The 16975-nt window shown below is 48.2% G+C and overlaps 2 protein-coding genes across 2 annotated transcripts; both read right to left on the bottom strand.

Annotated features, from left to right (window-relative positions):
• Nucleotides 1-3060: 3060 nt before the first annotated feature.
• Nucleotides 3061-4819, bottom strand: FZD2 (frizzled class receptor 2; the record flags this gene model as incomplete). Its single annotated transcript, XM_080923795.1, has 1 exon — nucleotides 3061-4819. One exon carries the CDS (start codon nucleotides 4817-4819, stop codon nucleotides 3107-3109), a length of 1713 nt encoding a protein of 570 aa, XP_080779921.1. The 3' UTR covers nucleotides 3061-3106.
• A 7940-nt stretch (nucleotides 4820-12759) lies between these two features.
• LOC308425235 (uncharacterized protein KIAA1143 homolog) lies at nucleotides 12760-16311 on the bottom strand (the record flags this gene model as incomplete). Its single annotated transcript, XM_080922456.1, has 2 exons — nucleotides 12760-12861; nucleotides 15829-16311. 2 exons carry the CDS (start codon nucleotides 16309-16311, stop codon nucleotides 12760-12762), a joined length of 585 nt encoding a protein of 194 aa, XP_080778582.1.
• Nucleotides 16312-16975: the final 664 nt, after the last annotated feature.

Raw genomic sequence — 16975 nt, 5'->3', positions numbered from 1 at the left:
GGAGGAATTTGTCCTAGGAAATGTAAGCAACCTTTTTAGAGGCTAACATTTTAATATTCTCTTAAAGGACTAAGAGTTTGTAACAATGGGAATGGTTCTGGGGTGAGGCCAGGATTTGGGGGGCAGGGACAACAGTCTAAACAGTCTCAAGGAGACATCTGGCCACAGGGAAGCAGCCATGTCTCTCTAGGACCTGGGAGAACAGAGAAACACCACCTGTGGCCTATGACCTGTGACCTGCCACATCTTCCTTTTCAATCCCACAGTCTGTCAAATGCCAGGCCTTTCTGCAGAGGGAAGAGTTAACACATTTATAATATGGAAAGTTGGTTCTGGCCTGCAAAGGTGGACCTCGGAGCCCACACATTTTAATCTGGTTTTCTTCTCACAGGAGACACTGATTCTAAGGCCTTTTCTAGCCCATGGTCCCTTCACACTGTGGTCTAAAGCCCCCCTCCTCTCAGAACCCTTTCATTAGAGTGGGATGGAGGGAATGCTCCCCTTACATCCCCTGCTTTCTCTAAAGTACCTCAGTTCCTTGGCCACCTCTTAATGGAAGGGGGGGCGGCTGCATCTTTAGGATCTGTGGCTCTCCTAGAGGCTAATTTATCTTTCCTCTCCCGCCCCTGTCACGAAGCCACTTTGTCTATTGTTGTAGGCTCTGTACCCCTATGTTGGCAGGAGACCTTGAGGTGGGGGGAGGGAACTGGGAAGAATAAGCAATTGTCAACATTTCACCTCTTTTTCAGCCATTCCTGTGGGGGTGCAGAAACGGATGTCACAGAAGCCCACAGAGCCAAGACCCTGGCAACCGCAGGGGTGGGGGAGGCTCTCCCCAAACCTTCAGCAGGAACCATCCTCCCTTTTTCTATTGTACTTGATCAGAGGCACTGAAAACCCCACCTGATGCCTGGGGTTTTACCTCTGCCGCCGGGAGAGGCACTCATAATTTGTGCGGGAGTTTAACTCTTTCCTAAAGCCCTTGTGGGGTTTTTTAAGCTGTGGAAGGGACCTGTGGTGGTGACACTGCTTCTTGTCCCCACCATCACTTTGATAGTTAAGGCAAATTTATATTGAGACTTAGTGAACTTGGCACAAATAAATTGGAGAGAGACTATTTTGGGAAGGGGGGCTCTGCTGAAACGCCCAGGCCTCAACACAACAGCAAGCAAAGCCCCACATATGACTTCAATTACCACCAAACATTTCCACTTCCCTTCCCCCAACATAAACTAACACACACAAACACTTGGAAGGAGGGGTTCCAACTTACTTTCTCCCTTGTCCCCAAGTCAGCCAACAAAAGATGATAAGAAATCAATTTCCCATCACTATTTGGTCAAACAGTTGAGGCTTGGGCAAGGAGCCCACTCTACCCAACCCCCAACCTAGTAGGCGAAGGGGGGAGGGGAGGAGGTGTGGTTCGGTTAAGGGTGGTAGTGTTACAACCCTGTTAAATACAATTAAAGGGCTAGATCTGAAGATAATTAAATGCACTTTATTAGGATGATTATTAGGTTTTAATTTGCACTATTTATTATCAAGAAACAGGAGAAATGGCGAGAGCAGATGGGGCTCTGGCACGCTGGTCTTCACAACACCTCTTTAACACGCAAACTGTAAAGTACTCCGGAGTTGAGGGAACCGATTTGTGCTGGAAACTGGAATTCTCATACCAACCAAAATACTTTATATAACGTCACTCAGGCCTCTAACTTATGAAAAATCCTTCCTTTTGTGTGTGTGTGTGTGTGTGTGCAGGGGGAAGAAACATGTTAGAAACATTCTATCAATATCTTATGATATAGAATGTCATGTAAACATTCAACCCCACCCCCACGGCCACAAAGAGTCGTCCAGAGGCCTTCCAAAGCAAACTTACCCATTAGTTTTTGTTGTTTTCCTGAACAACTTTTTATTTTTGTTTTTTTTTTAAAGTCCAGTCTTTTGTCGAAAGAAAAGTAAAAAAAAAAAAAAAATCCCACCAGCCCATCCATTTCCCTCCCTCCAACCAACCTTTTTTTGCTGCTTTTGGGAAAGAAAAAACAACCCAAACAAAAACCCACACGTAACACACAACCCAACCCTACAAACAGCTAACCTGTGGAAGAGCAGACTACAGGGGGAGATGGGAACGGAAGCGCAAAAGATCCCAAGGTTTGCAAATACAGGTTTCAGAGGCTAGTGGTATCCCCCCCCCCCGAAATACCTAGGGAAAGAGGGTCGTTCTTAAAATGGTGTGTGCAGTGTGTGGGGGGGGGATGTCAAAACACACTTCACAAAGCGTTTTGTTGCCCATTCTCTGAGCGTGGGCCAGAGCTAAAACCACAGAAGGATCTCGGTGCCCACGGGGAGTGAGTGGGCTGGGATGGGGGGAAGGCCATTCCTCCCCATATCTCCGCCCTCTCCCTAAAAGCAGAATGTTTTTTCCACGTCTCCATCTGGATTGGGAGGCTTCCAAATATCGAGTGGGGGAGACAGAACAAATGAGCAGGGAGAACGGGGGGGGGGGGAGAGAGCGGGGAGAACGGGAAATAAAATAAAACAAAAACGAATCCAAGTCTTGTTAAAAAATATCCAACAGCTTCCACAGGCCCCGCGTTGGTGAGGAGGCTTGCAAATTTGGCTTTTATAGAAGTTGAGTGGAACTAACTCCCAACTCCTCTAAGCCAACAAAAATAGCGAGCAGGCTAGGTGCCTCTCCCAGCAGGCCCAGCCCTGCCAAATCACCAAAAAAATTCGAACCAGAGCACAGGGCGGCTTTTAAAAGGGCACTTAGAAAAGGCGAGACCTCCTCCCCCACCCCCACCCCATTCTTCAGCCCTGGCTCCCTCGTTGATCTTTTTTTTTTTCCTTTTTTCTTTTAAATAGAAAATATATAATTAAATTTACAAAGACTATTTACAGTTTTAATTACAAACCTGGTGGGGGGGGGTGTGGGGCAGAGTTCTTTTTAAAAAGCGACCTAAAATAAAATGGTTTTTTTACGGTTCTTTATTTAAAAAAATAAAATAGGATTCCGTGGGGTGCACCCCCCTCTTGAGTGAAGGAGGGCACGGTGCAGTCCGAACCTGGGAGAGGGGGGCGCCCAGGAGGCGAGACCGCTTCACACGGTGGTCTCGCCGTGCCGGCTGTTGGTGAGACGCGTGTAGAACTTCCTCCACGAGTGCAGCGTCTTGCCAGACCAGATCCAGAAGCCCGACGTGATGCCCACGATGAGCGTCATGAGGTATTTGATCATGTAGACTGTGAAGTCGGGCGACATGCGGGGCGTGTAGTGGGCCGGGCAGGGGATGGCTAGGCTCTTGCAGTGCTGGCTTACCCACGAGCGCTCCCAGTGCTCGCGGAAGGCCTGCTCATAGAAGTAGCAGGCGATGACGATGGTGGCCGGTACCGTGTAGAGCACCGAGAAGACGCCGATGCGCACCATGAGCCTCTCCAGCTTCTCCGTCTTGGTGCCGTCGTGCTTCATGATGGTGCGGATGCGGAAGAGCGACACGAAGCCGGCCAGCAGGAAGGACGTGCCGATGAACAGGTACACGAAGAGCGGCGCCAGCACGAAGCCCCGCAGCGGGTCCAGGCTGTTGAGGCCCACGAAGCACACGCCGCTCAGCAGGTCGCCGTCGATCTGGCCCATGGCCAGGATGGTGATGGTTTTGACGGCCGGCACGGCCCAGGCGGCCAGGTGGAAGTACTGCGAATTGGCCTCGATGGCCTCGTGGCCCCACTTCATACCGGCTGCCAGAAACCAGGTGAGGGACAGAATCACCCACCAGATGGAGCTGGCCATGCTGAAGAAGTAGAGCATCATGAATAGTATAGTGCAGCCTTCTTTCTTGGTGCCCTGCACCACCGTGCGATAACCGTCCTCAGAGAAGCGCTCGTTGCACACCACGCGCTCCTGGAGCACGAAGCCCGCAATGTAGGCCACTGACACCATGGTGTAGCAGCCGGACAGAAAGATGATGGGCCGCTCCGGGTAGCGGAATCGCTGCATGTCCACTAAATAGGTGGTGACCGTGAAGAAAGTGGAAGCGCAGCACAGCACCGACCATGTGAGGATCCAGAGACGGGCAAATCGAGTCTCCTCCTGCGAGAAGAACATGGAGCCGTCGGGCCGTGCGGGCTCGCAGGGCGCGGCACAATCGCGCTCACCCAGAAACTTATAGCTGAGATAGGACGGCACCTTGAGGACGCGGGGACAGTGGAAAGGGTGCTCCAGAGTGGCGTAGCGCGGGGGCGCGCCACCACCGCCAGGGCCGCCCGGGGTGCCACCCGCGCCAGGCTGCAGCCCAGACGGTGGCGCGGTGGTGAGTAGCGCAGGACCTCCGTCCTCCGAGTGGTTCTGGCCCACGCAGATCTGCTCCGCGCCGTGACGCGGGAAATGCTCGCAGCGGAGGCGCTCGGGCCACTGGAAGCCGAACTTGTTCATGAGCGCCTCGCAGCCTTGGCGCGCGCGCTCGCAGATGGAGCGGCACGGCGGGATGGCCTGCTCCAGCACCGTGCACACCGGAGCGTACATGGAGCACAGGAAGAAGCGCAGCTCGGGCGAGCACTGCACCTTCACCAGCGGGTAGAACTGGTGCACCTCCAGGCCCGCGTCCTCCTGGTTCGTGTGGCCAAGAAGGTTGGGCATGATGGTCTGGTTGTAGGCGATGTCCGTGCACAGCGGGATGGAGATGGGCTGGCAGAAGCCGTGGTCCGGGATGGAGATGCCCTTCTCCCCGTGGAACTGGGCCGGCCCGGCAGCCGGCAGCAGCAGCAGTGGCAGCAGCAGGCGGGGCAGGGCGCTGCGGGGCAGGGCGCTGCGGGCCCGCATGCTGGCCGCCGCCCCCCACTCGGCTCCTGGGCGCCCCCCAGCCCCCGCCCCCAACCCAGAGACCGCGCGCCTTCCCCGCTGCCGCCTAGCTGCCCGGCCGCCTCCCGAGCCTCCTTGCAAACTTTGCTCGGGGCCGCAGAGTTGGGGAGGCCGGGCGGGGGAGGGGGCGGCGCACCCGCCTGCTGGCTCGCCGCGGTCGGACTGAGTGGTCGGAGACGCCGCGCACCGCTGCCCTAGCTCTTCTTCCTCCTCTAGCCTCTGGGCTTCCCCTCTCCCCACCCTCCTCTACCCAGCGACTCCTTTGTGCCTCCTTCAGCCCTCACCTCGGCCTCTCCGATCCCAATTAGTCGGTTTCAAGGGGGCCCCCGCTGGCGGCCCCGCCCTCTCCTCAGCCCCCCCTCAAAAGGGATCCTTGAAACCGCCCCGTCGAGCTTTGCACCAGCCCAAAATGTGCTCTCGGCCAATCAGATTTAAACTGGAGGACCAGCCCCGAGGGCTGGATTGGTCGACCACAACATAATGAGATCAGAAACCAGATGCCAAGAAAACTATCCCCCCCCTCCTTCTGCTTTTTTAAAGAGACAGGCTATTATTATATTAGGAGCTGTTTGCTCCGCGATTTCTTCGGAGTCGCCCCGGCAAGATCCGGAGACACGTTTTCTAAAAGTGGCGTCCAATCCAGGCAACTCAGGCCTGATCTGTGGCCCTGGAGCCCAAGCCCTCTAAGCTCTTTGAGGTACTCGAGCTCTTTGCTCCTGCCCCAGCACGCCGCCCCCTCCCCCTTTTTCAGTACCATTTATATATTTTAAAAAATCTCGTTTAAAAATATATACACAGAGATGTGTATATGTTTTTAAAGCACGTAAGCAAAAAGCTTGCAAAGACGTCTCTCAAGCCCTCTCAGATGGTCGAGGTAAAAGTGTCACTTTACCCTAAACCAGGACTCCTAGAAGTTTTCCTCGCCCCTCCCCCTACACACACACACCCTAAAGTAACCCTCTGATAAATGAGAGCCTGTCTCTTTAAGAGGCTCTTAAAGGGGCCGGGACTCCGGGGTGTAATTGCCCCATAGCGAGCACAAAGGAGCCCATTATGGTTCTTTGTGTTTAGTGGCACCTCAAAGTGAGAAAATTCAGGAACTCGGAGGCTAGGCTGCAGGGATTGGGGGGATGGGGTTGGGGGGTGAGGTGAAAGAGAAAGACCCGGAGCTGAGGTTTCAATCCACCCCCTTTCCGAGGAAAATCTTAATTATGCAAAGTAAAGTTTACTTGCCATAAGGAGGAGGTCTTAATCGAAAGTTAATGGCGGGGGTGATGGGCAGTTTTGAGTAAAGAAACGACTCTCTTAAGTCTGACGAATGTTTTGGGGAATTTGCCTTCTCCCTCCCCATTCCTGCTCCGCCTCCTAAAAGCTTCCAGATTTGATCTCCTGGGAGAAAGGGGAGTTTTACCCAAACTTTAAGTGATTCCACACCAGAAAGATGGTGTGTGTGGCTGGAGAGAGGGATGAGGCTGGGGTTGTGGTAGAGAATTTCTCTCACTTCTCACCTGCCTGAGGGGTGAGATGGCCCGGAGAAATGCGCCCCGCCCCCACCACAACTAGGCTTGTAACTTTGAGGTCTGGAGAGGGGAGGGCATTTGCATGGGAATCTGTGTCTGGTACCAGATGATGGATCAATTATTTCTGTTGTCTCTCTGGAGAAAAAGAGGAGGAGAACTTGAAAGGAAGAAGGACGACTGAGTTTAGAAAGCCGATTTTGCTTCTCAGTATGGGCCAAATCCTCCCAGCCGGGAAGCTGCTTCCTGCCCACATCTAGGATTGGGCTGGATTCAGAAACAGCCTTGGGACAGCAACTTAAAGGAGAGACCGAGGACAGAGTTAAAAAAGAGATTTTGTTGTTTTGTTGTTTTGTTTTTTTGTTTTTTTTTTGTTTTGACTAGATGTGTCACTGTAAATTTTTAGCCCCTCACACCTGTAATCTCAGAAGTTGAAGTTGAGGAGAATTACCAAACATTCCTGGCCAGCCTTCGCTGGCTGCAATATGAGAAAGAAAAAAGAAAAGATACATTCAAATTCTTTACACTTGAAAGTGCTCTTTTTTGGGATTTATTAAAGAGCTTCACAGTATAGTCCTGGCTGACCTAAAACTCTATGTAGACCAGGATGGCCTCAAACTCCCAAGATCTGTCTTCTTCTAGCTGTACTGTGATTAAAGGCACGTGCCACCACCCTCAACATTTTCTTTTTAAGAAGAACGTGCTGGGGCTTGAGAGATGGCTCAAAGGGCAAGAGTGGACCTGGGCTGCATTCCCAGGACCCACCTAGTGACTCAGGAGCCTCTGTAATCTCCAGTTCCAGGGCATCAGACACCCTCTCCGGCCTCCCTGGGTACTGGGTAAATATGATACACATACAAGTAAGCAAAACACCAGCACATGTAAAAAATAAAACACAATCAATTAAAAAAAACAATAAGACGAGTTTTTAATACCTCAAAGTCTAGTAGGACATTGATTGAGAACAAATCTCTAGTGTAAGTTATACATCTTTGATTTCTATCCAGGAAAAACTTATTTCCAGACAAAGGGTAGCCTGAAAGACAGTTATCCCTTGGACCACTCCAAGTCAGAGGGATGTAGTCCGGAAATAGAAATAAAGGACCTTTTGCACACAGTCAAGACAATTTTTCATTCCTTCAACCAGCTTCCTCCAATCCCGCTGTCTCTGTCTCTCTCCCTCCCTCCCTCTCTGCTGAGGCTCAGACTCAGGATCTGGAGAATGCTCTTCCACATCCTCAGGATTCCTGGTTTCAGACTAACATAACTGCTTAGGAGCTGAGAAGAAAATGCAGCAACCCGGCTGTTCCCCATGCTGGTCTCAAACTCCTTTTACAGCATGAACCATGAACAGAATCACTGTAGGGTTCTGGATAAGGGATCTGGGTTGAGGAATCATGGTTTGTGGCACTGGTGAGATGGCCCAGTGGCTCAGAGCACTCCATGCCCAGCATGATGTTTAGAGTTCAGTCTTAGAGACCCACATAGAGGAAAGAGAACCAAATGCCACAAGTTGTTCTTGGACTTCCATCCATTCCCTCACATACAAAATAAATAGATACGATTTTTAACACTTAAAAGGGGGCTGGGTAACAGTGGCTTATGACTTTAATCCCAGCTCTTGGGAGGTAGAGAGAGTTAATCTCCATGAGTTTGAGGCCAGCCAGCTCTCTATATAGGGAGTTTCGGGGCAGCTAAGACTACATGCTAAAGCAATGTCTCAAAATAAAAGTCTAAAGAGAATATTTTAAAAATAGGGACTGGAAAGATGGCTCAGCAATTAAGAGAACTGGGAACGAGCTGTTCTCAAAAAGAACTCAGATTTGTTTCATAGCACCCACAAGCAGCTCAGAAAACATCTATTAACTCCAGTTCCAGAAGCGCTGATGCCCTCTTCTGGCCTCCTCGGGTACCAGTCACGAGCACGGCACACAGACATACATGTAAGCAAAACATCCATACAAATAAAAACCTTAAAATTACTTTAAAAATAAGTGTCACAATCATAGAACCTTCCAAAATCAAAAGCTACATTAATTAAATATTCACTTAAATATCCTTGGAAATCATTTATTGAGAGTCTAATAAGCTGTATGTGTACTCACCTGAATGGAAGGTATTGATTTGTGTTTATAAACAAAGAATTGATGTCAAGTTTATATAGTAAGAACTAGAGCTGAAAATGTTCTTAAAGATTTATTTGGGACTGGGAAGCACTGGCTGCTCTTCCAGAGGTCCTGAGTTCAATTCCCAGCACCCACACACATGGTGGCTCATGACCATCTGTAATGGGATCTGATGCCCTCTTCTGTCCTGCAAACATCCATGAAAATGGAGCATTTATGAAAATAAAATACATAAATAAAGATTTACTTATTTTTATTTTTAATTAGTTATGTGTATGTTTCTCTGTGAGTACATGCAATTCTGACTGTCAGTACCCTTGGGTTCCAGAAGAGGGCGCGGGAGGTACTCTAGCTGAAGCCATAGGCAGTTGTGAGCCACTTGATGAGAATGTTGGGAATTGAATTTAGGTTCTCTGCAAGAGTCAGGCCTGGCTGGTCATGATGGCACCCACCTTTAGTCTCAACACTTGGGAGGCAGAGGCAGGAAGATCTTTTCAAAGCCAGCCTGATTTATACATAGTAAGTTCCAGGACAGCAAGAGCAAAGAGGAAGAGCCTGTCTCAAAACAAACAAACAAACAAACAAACAAACCTAAAATTAGGCCTGCTTGGACATATGTGATGTGTGTGTGTGTGTGTGTGTGTGTGTGTGTGTGTGTGTGTGTGTGTGCTCACTTTAAATGTGGTGCCAGGGTCTAGATTCAAAGTCTTACACATTCTAGACAAATACTCAACCACTGGTTTATATTCCCATCCCTGTTTCTAATACCTATATGTTTACATATATAAATATATTTATTTTTTATTGGCTTTCATTTTTGTTTGTTTTGGTTTTAGGCAGGATCTGACTGTGTAGCACTGGCTGGCCTAGAACTCCATATGTTGACCAGGTCTGCCACTGCCTTCTGAGTGGCAGGATTAAAAGTGACACCATGCCAAGCTATTTTGTTATAAAGAATATTCTTTATTTATATTTTATGTGTATGAATATTGCATATATGTAAGTGTACTTCATGCATGCCTGGAGCCCTCAGAGGCCAGAAGAGGGTACTCGATCACTTCGAACTACTGGTGAAGCTACCATGTGGAAATGGAAGTCCAATCTTCTTCCAAGACCAGCAAGTATTCGTCATGGCTGAGCCATCTCTCCAGCCCTCTCTTTTGATTGTTGTTGTTGTTGTTTGAGACAGGATCTCATTCACTAGGGTGCCTTAAGAACTCACTCTATGGCCAAATAGCCCATAACCCTGTGACCTTGCCTTAGCCTCCTGAGCAGCATAGACTTCAGGCCTGTGCCACTCCATGATCTTTTTTTCTTTTGTTTTGAGACAGGATCTCATTCAACTCACTGTGGCCTCAAACTCACTTGCCATGTAGTGGAGTATAAGCTCGAACTCCTGAGCTTCCTCCTTCTGCCTCCCAAATCCTGACATGACAGGTATGCACCCCACTCCTGGCTCTTAAAGCTATATTGTTGCCTCCACACCATAGCCCCCAGTGCCTTTCAGAACTATGTGCATTTATTCACTTAGCAAATATATATATCAAGCACCAGGCCCCGCCCTGTTCCTGTGGAGCTTAGGTTCACACTCATCACACTGTCACCAGCATGGATGGATAAACCCCAGGGGCTCAACCGATGGAGGGAAGGTCTCTGGGATTGTGGAGGCATAATGGGGAGGGAATCTGGCTGAGTCAGGCGGAGTGGGAGAGGCAGAGTTGGAACGAATGGATGAGATAAGAAAGGCCAGACGGGCTCAGCTCTGCAAGAGCCCGGATGCAGAGACACGAATTCACAAGCTAGTGGGGGAAATAGTGTTCCGGGCAGTGATCAGCCTGTGTAGTGGCATGGGACCAAATAGATGGATTGCAGGGCCATCAGAGCCTCCTGGCCCTGACAGAGCTCCATGCACGTCTGGGGGGGGGGGTGATGGCAAAGGAGGCTTTGAGTGAGCACCTTACCTTCAGGGCAGAACACACTGCAGAATTCTAGCAAAGGAATAAGGCTACACTTAAGTTGTAGGTCGTGCATTTGGGCAGCTTTGAGGAACATAACGGGGATCCAGAGATCTAAACCTAGGATGGCTTGAAAGGGACCAGGTAAGGCACTGAAAGACAAGTCGGACGATACATGGTCCCACTCAAACATAGTTAAAGAGTTCACTTCACTCTGAGCCAGGTCATCCTCAGCTACACGGGGAGTTGGAGATCAGTTTGAACTGCATAAAACCCCACCGAGAAAAGAAAACAGAAAGAGAGTGTTCACCTACCACACAAGAGACACCAGGTTCTGTCCCTAGCACTCTCTAAGACAGGGTCTCTCTGTGTAGCCCTGGATGTTCTGGAACTTGCAGACCAGGCTGGCCTCAAACTCAGAGATCCTCCTGCCTCTGCCTCCCGAGTGCTGGGATTAAAGGCATCCGCCACCACCAGCCAGTACAGTTGATTTTAATAGAAACAGAAAGTATAAGCCATGTTTAAAGGTCCCCAACACAAAGAAGTGACCAATGTTTAAAGAACAGAAATGTCCCTTGTGCTTTATTACAGATTTATTCAAGTATCATACAATCACACTATATCCCATAATACATATCACCTACCATACTTACTATCACACTGTATCCCATAACACAGACCACCTACCATACACACTATTACACTGTATCCCATAATACCTACCACCTACCATACACACTATCACACTGTATCCCATAATACCCACTGTGCCAATTTTTTGTTTTAAGACCTCACCAAGAGAGGGTAAGGATGGGAACGGAGAGGATGGGATGTAATGTGGGGGAGGCAGGAAGGAAGGAGGGAGGAGATGGTGACTGTGGACCAGCTCAGCACAGGCCATCCAAGGGACCTGTAGGCAGATGGATTTTGAAGCCCAGTCACCAGTGGGAGGTCACTAGCCTAGGATGGGGAGCTGTGAGTGTGACCAAGACCATCTAGAAAACACTCAACGGGAAGGTTAAAGGTTATCTTGAGACACCAACCTTTACAGGCCAAGAAGGGAGACTGAGGAAGAATCAGCCAGGACAGATTCTCAACAAGAGAATGCCCCAAGGCTTGTTTTTCCTGATCTGGGAACCTTATTTATTTATTTATTTATTTATTTATTTATCCATTACGGTGTGCATGCAGATTATCAGAGGACAACTTCTAGGAGTCGGGTCTCTCCTTTTACCACGTGAGATTAGCCTCACTAGCCTGGGTTATATGTGACCTTGTTTCAAAAAAAAAAAAAAAAAAAATCATGCCTATAATCCCAGCACTTGGGAGGCAGAGGGTGGGCTCCCTCTGAGAGTTGGAGGCTACCCTGATCTACAAAGTGAGTTTCACGCCTAATAATAAGCAGAATTTTAAAAAAAGAGAATTCTAAAACCTCAGGTAGATGTTAGAGGGCCTGTGAGAATACCGTTCTTGGATTTCTGGAACTGACTGAGCTCAAAGCCTCCCAGAGGAGCTTAAAGGAGCTAAAGGTTTGTGTATCATACACAGCCGAGTGAGCGACAGCCTTCCAGTGGCATCCTACATACCATGAGCATGCTCAAAAGACAGCATAGCCAATGTCCAGCTAAGGAATCCTGAGGGGCGATGCCCAGGGCCCTCTCTTCCTCTCTAATCTTCCATGTAGGCCTCCCACCATAGGATCAGCCATCAAAGTACTTGCCCCACCCACCCCCTTAGCCTGGAACACCAGCTTCTTTGCACTGAAGCCAGCTGTTCTTCTCGAGGACCTAGGTTCAATTCCCAGTACCCACATGGCAGCTCACAACTGTGTATAACGCCAATTTCAGGGGCTCTGACCCATACCCGCCAATGCACATAAACAAACAAACAAACAAAAGAGACTGAGCTCAGTTGGTAGAGAGTGCTGGGCTAGCATGTGCAAAGGCCCGAGTTTAAATCAGGAGTGATACTTTATGCCTGTAATCCCAACACATCAGGAAGCTGAGGCAGGAGGATCAGTGAATCATCTTCATCTACATGTGGAGTTTGAGGCTATCCTGACTACATAAAACCCTGTCAAGGGGTTGGAGAGATGGATCCATGGTAGAGCATTTCCAGAGGAGCTAGGTTTACTTCTCAGTACCCACAAGGCAGCTCACAACCACCTCCAACAATAGGTCCGGGGAATCTGACAGCCTGTTCTGGTCTCCACGGGTAATCAGAATAGTTAATTAAAAGACCCTACCCCAAATAAAAGCAATAACAAAGACAGAAACCTGCTATAAAATAACTAACGACCTAGGTTACCGGGCATCTACTTCCTGCTCTCTCAGATCTCCGGTGCCTGACACCCCAGCACTGCCAAAGCTTAGCCCGTCATCTCTCCAGCACCTACCCCTATGTTTCTGGAAAGCAAAATGGGCTATAAAAGGATTAAACAGATATTACAGAGAATCTATTAATTAAGAGCTTTAATTAGTTCGGGCCCTCGCCTGAGCAGAAACAAGCGTGGGTGGCTCAGGGCAGACTAGGAAAAAGGCGGCTCAGGCATCTCTGCTGGGTTTTGGTGAGTTAAGTTCTTTTTGGCCTACTTCTTACATTGAAAAACTTAGGGATATGAAAAACGTGGTAATAAATACATCAAGCATTCTGTTTTACCGAACCTTCTAGAAACTATCACTAAGGGGACAGGAAAGGAGAAACCTGAAATGTAGAATGTAGATGTGGAAAAGCCCTGAGAGGAATTTTGTGGATCCCCGCTGGGAAGGCTGGCTTTTCACTTTGGGGCTCCCCCCCCCCACGTCACTTCTCTTCCACTTGGGAGGGGCCATCTCCTAATTCGCTCTGCTGCTTTGCCTACTCTGCCTCCTTTCTCCCAGGATTTCTCCCCTTTGCCTCCAGGCAGGGGGTCACCTCGCCCCCTCCCCCCTCTCTTTCCTGTAACTTAAGCCCTTGTTGGGAGTTGGAGAAGCTGGGCGGGTTTGAGAGGAGGCCCCACTGCTTTTTCAGGGTGGAATTGAAACCATGGAGCTGAGCTTGTGGGGTAACACGGAGGGGGGAGGAGAGACAGAAATCAAAGCCGCGGCTGCAGCTCCATCTGGGAAGCCAACTTTGATTTACTAGCAAGGACCTGGCTCTCCCACCACCCCACCCTTCCCACTCTCCCTCCTTCCCTTGGCTGGGCTTTGTGGGGATAACTGGGGGGATGGGAACTGGCCTCTTTCCCCAGCGTGAAAACCACCTCTTGTTGTGGGAGGACCCTCCAGCAGGAGCGGGCCTCGGGAATCCTGGATGCCTTGCTCAGCTGCACACATAAACAAGGTCCTCAGCCCAGGCAGTTTCATCCCTGTGTGGCTGAGCTAAGCCCTTGTCTCTGAGGAGGGGCAGAAAAGTGCCTTGGTTTGATACTTAGGACCCTGAATGTGAACGGAGAGAACTGACTCCTGTATCCTCTGCCTCCACCTATGCACATGCGCACAAAATAAACTGTGTGTGCATATTCTATTTAATGAATGAATGAATTAAATTTGAGACAAGGTTTCTCCTTCATAACCCTGCCTATTCTGAAACACTCTATGTGGGCCAGGCTGGCCTCAAACTCAGAGAGATCCATCTGTCTGTCTCCTGAGTGCCTGGACTAAAGGCATGTGCCACCGTGCCCAGTAAATAATACTATTTGTAAAACTGATATTACAGAATTAGTTTTGTGCCAAGCGATGGTGGCACACATCTTTAACTGTAGCACTTGGGAGGGAGATGTAGGTGGATCTCTGTGAGTTCGAGGCCAGCCTGGTCTACAGTTAGTTCAGGGACTACACAAAGAAACTGTTTCAAAAAATTAATTTTGTAATATTATTATTCAAAATAATCTTAAATGTAATTTTTGATATTTGAAATCTCTGTATTACACTTATTTATTCTTTTGGGGGTGGAGCATACATTCTTGGGCATGTAGGAACACATGTCTGCTCATTACGTACAGGAGCTGAATGTGGAAGGAAGCACAGGTACTACCCAAATCCAGATTGGTAAGCCAATGAGTTTTATTATGATTATTTACAGGAGTATGGGTGGCGGGTTACTTACTGTAGCAGAAATCACTCGGAACTTACCAAAAATTCACCCCAGCATGGATGACCGACACAGAACCTGGGAACCTAGCTAGCACTCACTGCACAATTTTGCAGGCAGTTTGGAAGGCTGGAGAGTTTCCTCCAGGCAGCTCAGCTGTTCTCAGAATGTCTCTCAGCAGTTCTGATTGTTTATATAATCTTGGAGAGACAAGAGCCTAGTGAATCTTGGTCAGCTTCAGGGACTTCCTAAAGCTTTTGAATTGTTTACTTCCTTAGTTTTGAGGGGCTTCCCTGCAGGGTGGTATGTTTTCTCTAGGAGGAAATTGCTCTGTAACACCACAGTAGGCAGCAAGCCTGTGTAGGTCAGAGGACAAATTGCAGGAGTTTGTCTCTTTCCCTCCATGTGGTCCTTGGGATGAAATTTAGGATGTGATGTTTGACAGCAGTTGCATTTGCCTGCTGAGCCCATAAAAAATTTTAAATACATAAATGAGGTAGAAAGCTATGAAGGAATGCAGTGCAAGACCACCTCTGACATCATCATGCATGCCTGTGCAATACATGCTGCATAAACACAGATTTGAAGAAGGCTCACTTCTGGACACTTACACACATACCTACCACGTAACACGTGCACTGCAAGTAGTTTTTGCAGATTCTTTGTGCTGAAGTTCAATGTGACTTATGGAGGGTATTGGGTTCTAGTGGGAATGCAGCCATTTTGGGTAGAGCTATTACCTTCTCTACCCTCCCCATCTTCCTCAGTCACTTCTCCCCCCTCCCCCTGACAACCACTCTTCTCTCATCATGGCCTTAACCCCCAAAAGGTTTTTTTTTTTAATTCTACAAATGTAATTTTAAGTAAGAAGCAGGACAAAGAACATATATAACAATCTCAGTTTTGTTTAAAAATGCAATATACATATATACATACCCATAGGTGATAGATAATGAAATGTTAACAGTACTGAATGTCTGGCATTTCCCAAGGGGCAGTGATGGATGGGTTTATTTCATGAAACTGTTTCCTGTATTTCTAAATTTTTCTGTATTGGTAGCATTAGTGCAAAGTGTCACCTGAAGACAGAGGATGACCTCTCATTGCCAGGCCCACAAGGTTACATTTACTCATTTTCTTCTTCACTGTCAAAATAAAGAAGACTGCTATTTTTTTTTAATTATTTATTTTATTTATATGAATACACTGTAGCTGTCTTCAGACACACCAGAAGAGGGCATCAGATCCCACTACAGATGGTTGTGAGCCACCATGTGGTTTCTGGGATTTGAACTCAGCACCTCTGGAAGAGCAGCCAGTGCTCTTAACCACTGAGCCATCTCTCCAGCCCCAAGACTGCTATTTTTTATCTGTTTCCGTGAGTCCTTTTGAACTGGACTTTGCTTATTTGCATCTTCTTCCTTTGTCTTCTTCTTGGAGCTTGCTGTTAACCCTGAGCACTTCTCATCTGAGGGACACTTAACTGGTTTTCGATACATGATTCTTCCATCAGCTGGAGGTGATTCTTCATCTGCTTTGGCAGCCTTTATTTCGGCTTTAATTTTCATGACTTCTTCGGCTGTTAGGTGTCCCTTTTTTAAAACCACTACTTGAGACTGTTCATCTTCTTTGTCACTGTGATTGTCATCTTCGTCTGGGAGCTGAGGGTGGATTTTCTTGGTCTCTACGGTGGGCCCTTCCCTGTAGCCAACTTGTTCTTTGAAGCGGGACAGGAAGGCAGGCTCTGCAGGCCACACATATGACACCTGGTTCCGCTTGCTCATGGTGGCTCAGCCCAACAAAAGCACCCGCCACACTTGTCAGGGTACAAAGCGTCGGTTACCCGCGCCGACTTCTGACCTCCCAAAAGGTTTTAAATACTCGATAGCCAAGGCTCTACAATGGACATATGCCCAACCTCAATATCAGAAGTAGAAAGAACAGTGAGTCCCAACTTGAGGGGATGTTCATGTTGGCTTGCAGCTCTATCTGCACCTTCTCAGTAGGACATGGCAGGAGGGTCCAGCCCCAGGCTCTTGGGTTCTAGGCAGAGCCTTTGCCTCACCAGTATTTTTTGTGGGCTTCATCATGATACTTTAGGACAAGTGAGAAGAAAAAACTAATTGAGCATGTGCTCAACACAAACTCAACATTTTTTTTTTAGACAGAGTTTCCTACATCCCAGACTGGCCTCAAACTTGCCATGTAGCTAAGGATGGCCTCGAATTTTTTATTTTCCTGTCTTTATTTCCCAAGTGCCACTGTGCCCAGATTAAATAGAACTTTTTTTGAGAGCTCAGCTGCTCCATTAGAACTCCTAGTGTCTATATACATTAAAATTATGGAAGAAGATTGGGTGTAATTTCTTGGCTCTGTCTGCTGACCCAAACTTATACTCTCCAAATAACTCTCATGCGCATTCTGGACTTATCTGCTTCTATTCAGTCA

The sequence above is a fragment of the Micromys minutus genome, assembly GCF_963924665.1.
Source record: "Micromys minutus genome assembly, chromosome: 10".
NCBI classification, from domain to species: Eukaryota; Metazoa; Chordata; class Mammalia; order Rodentia; family Muridae; genus Micromys; species Micromys minutus.
This window is presented reverse-complemented; position numbering and strand designations above follow the sequence as displayed.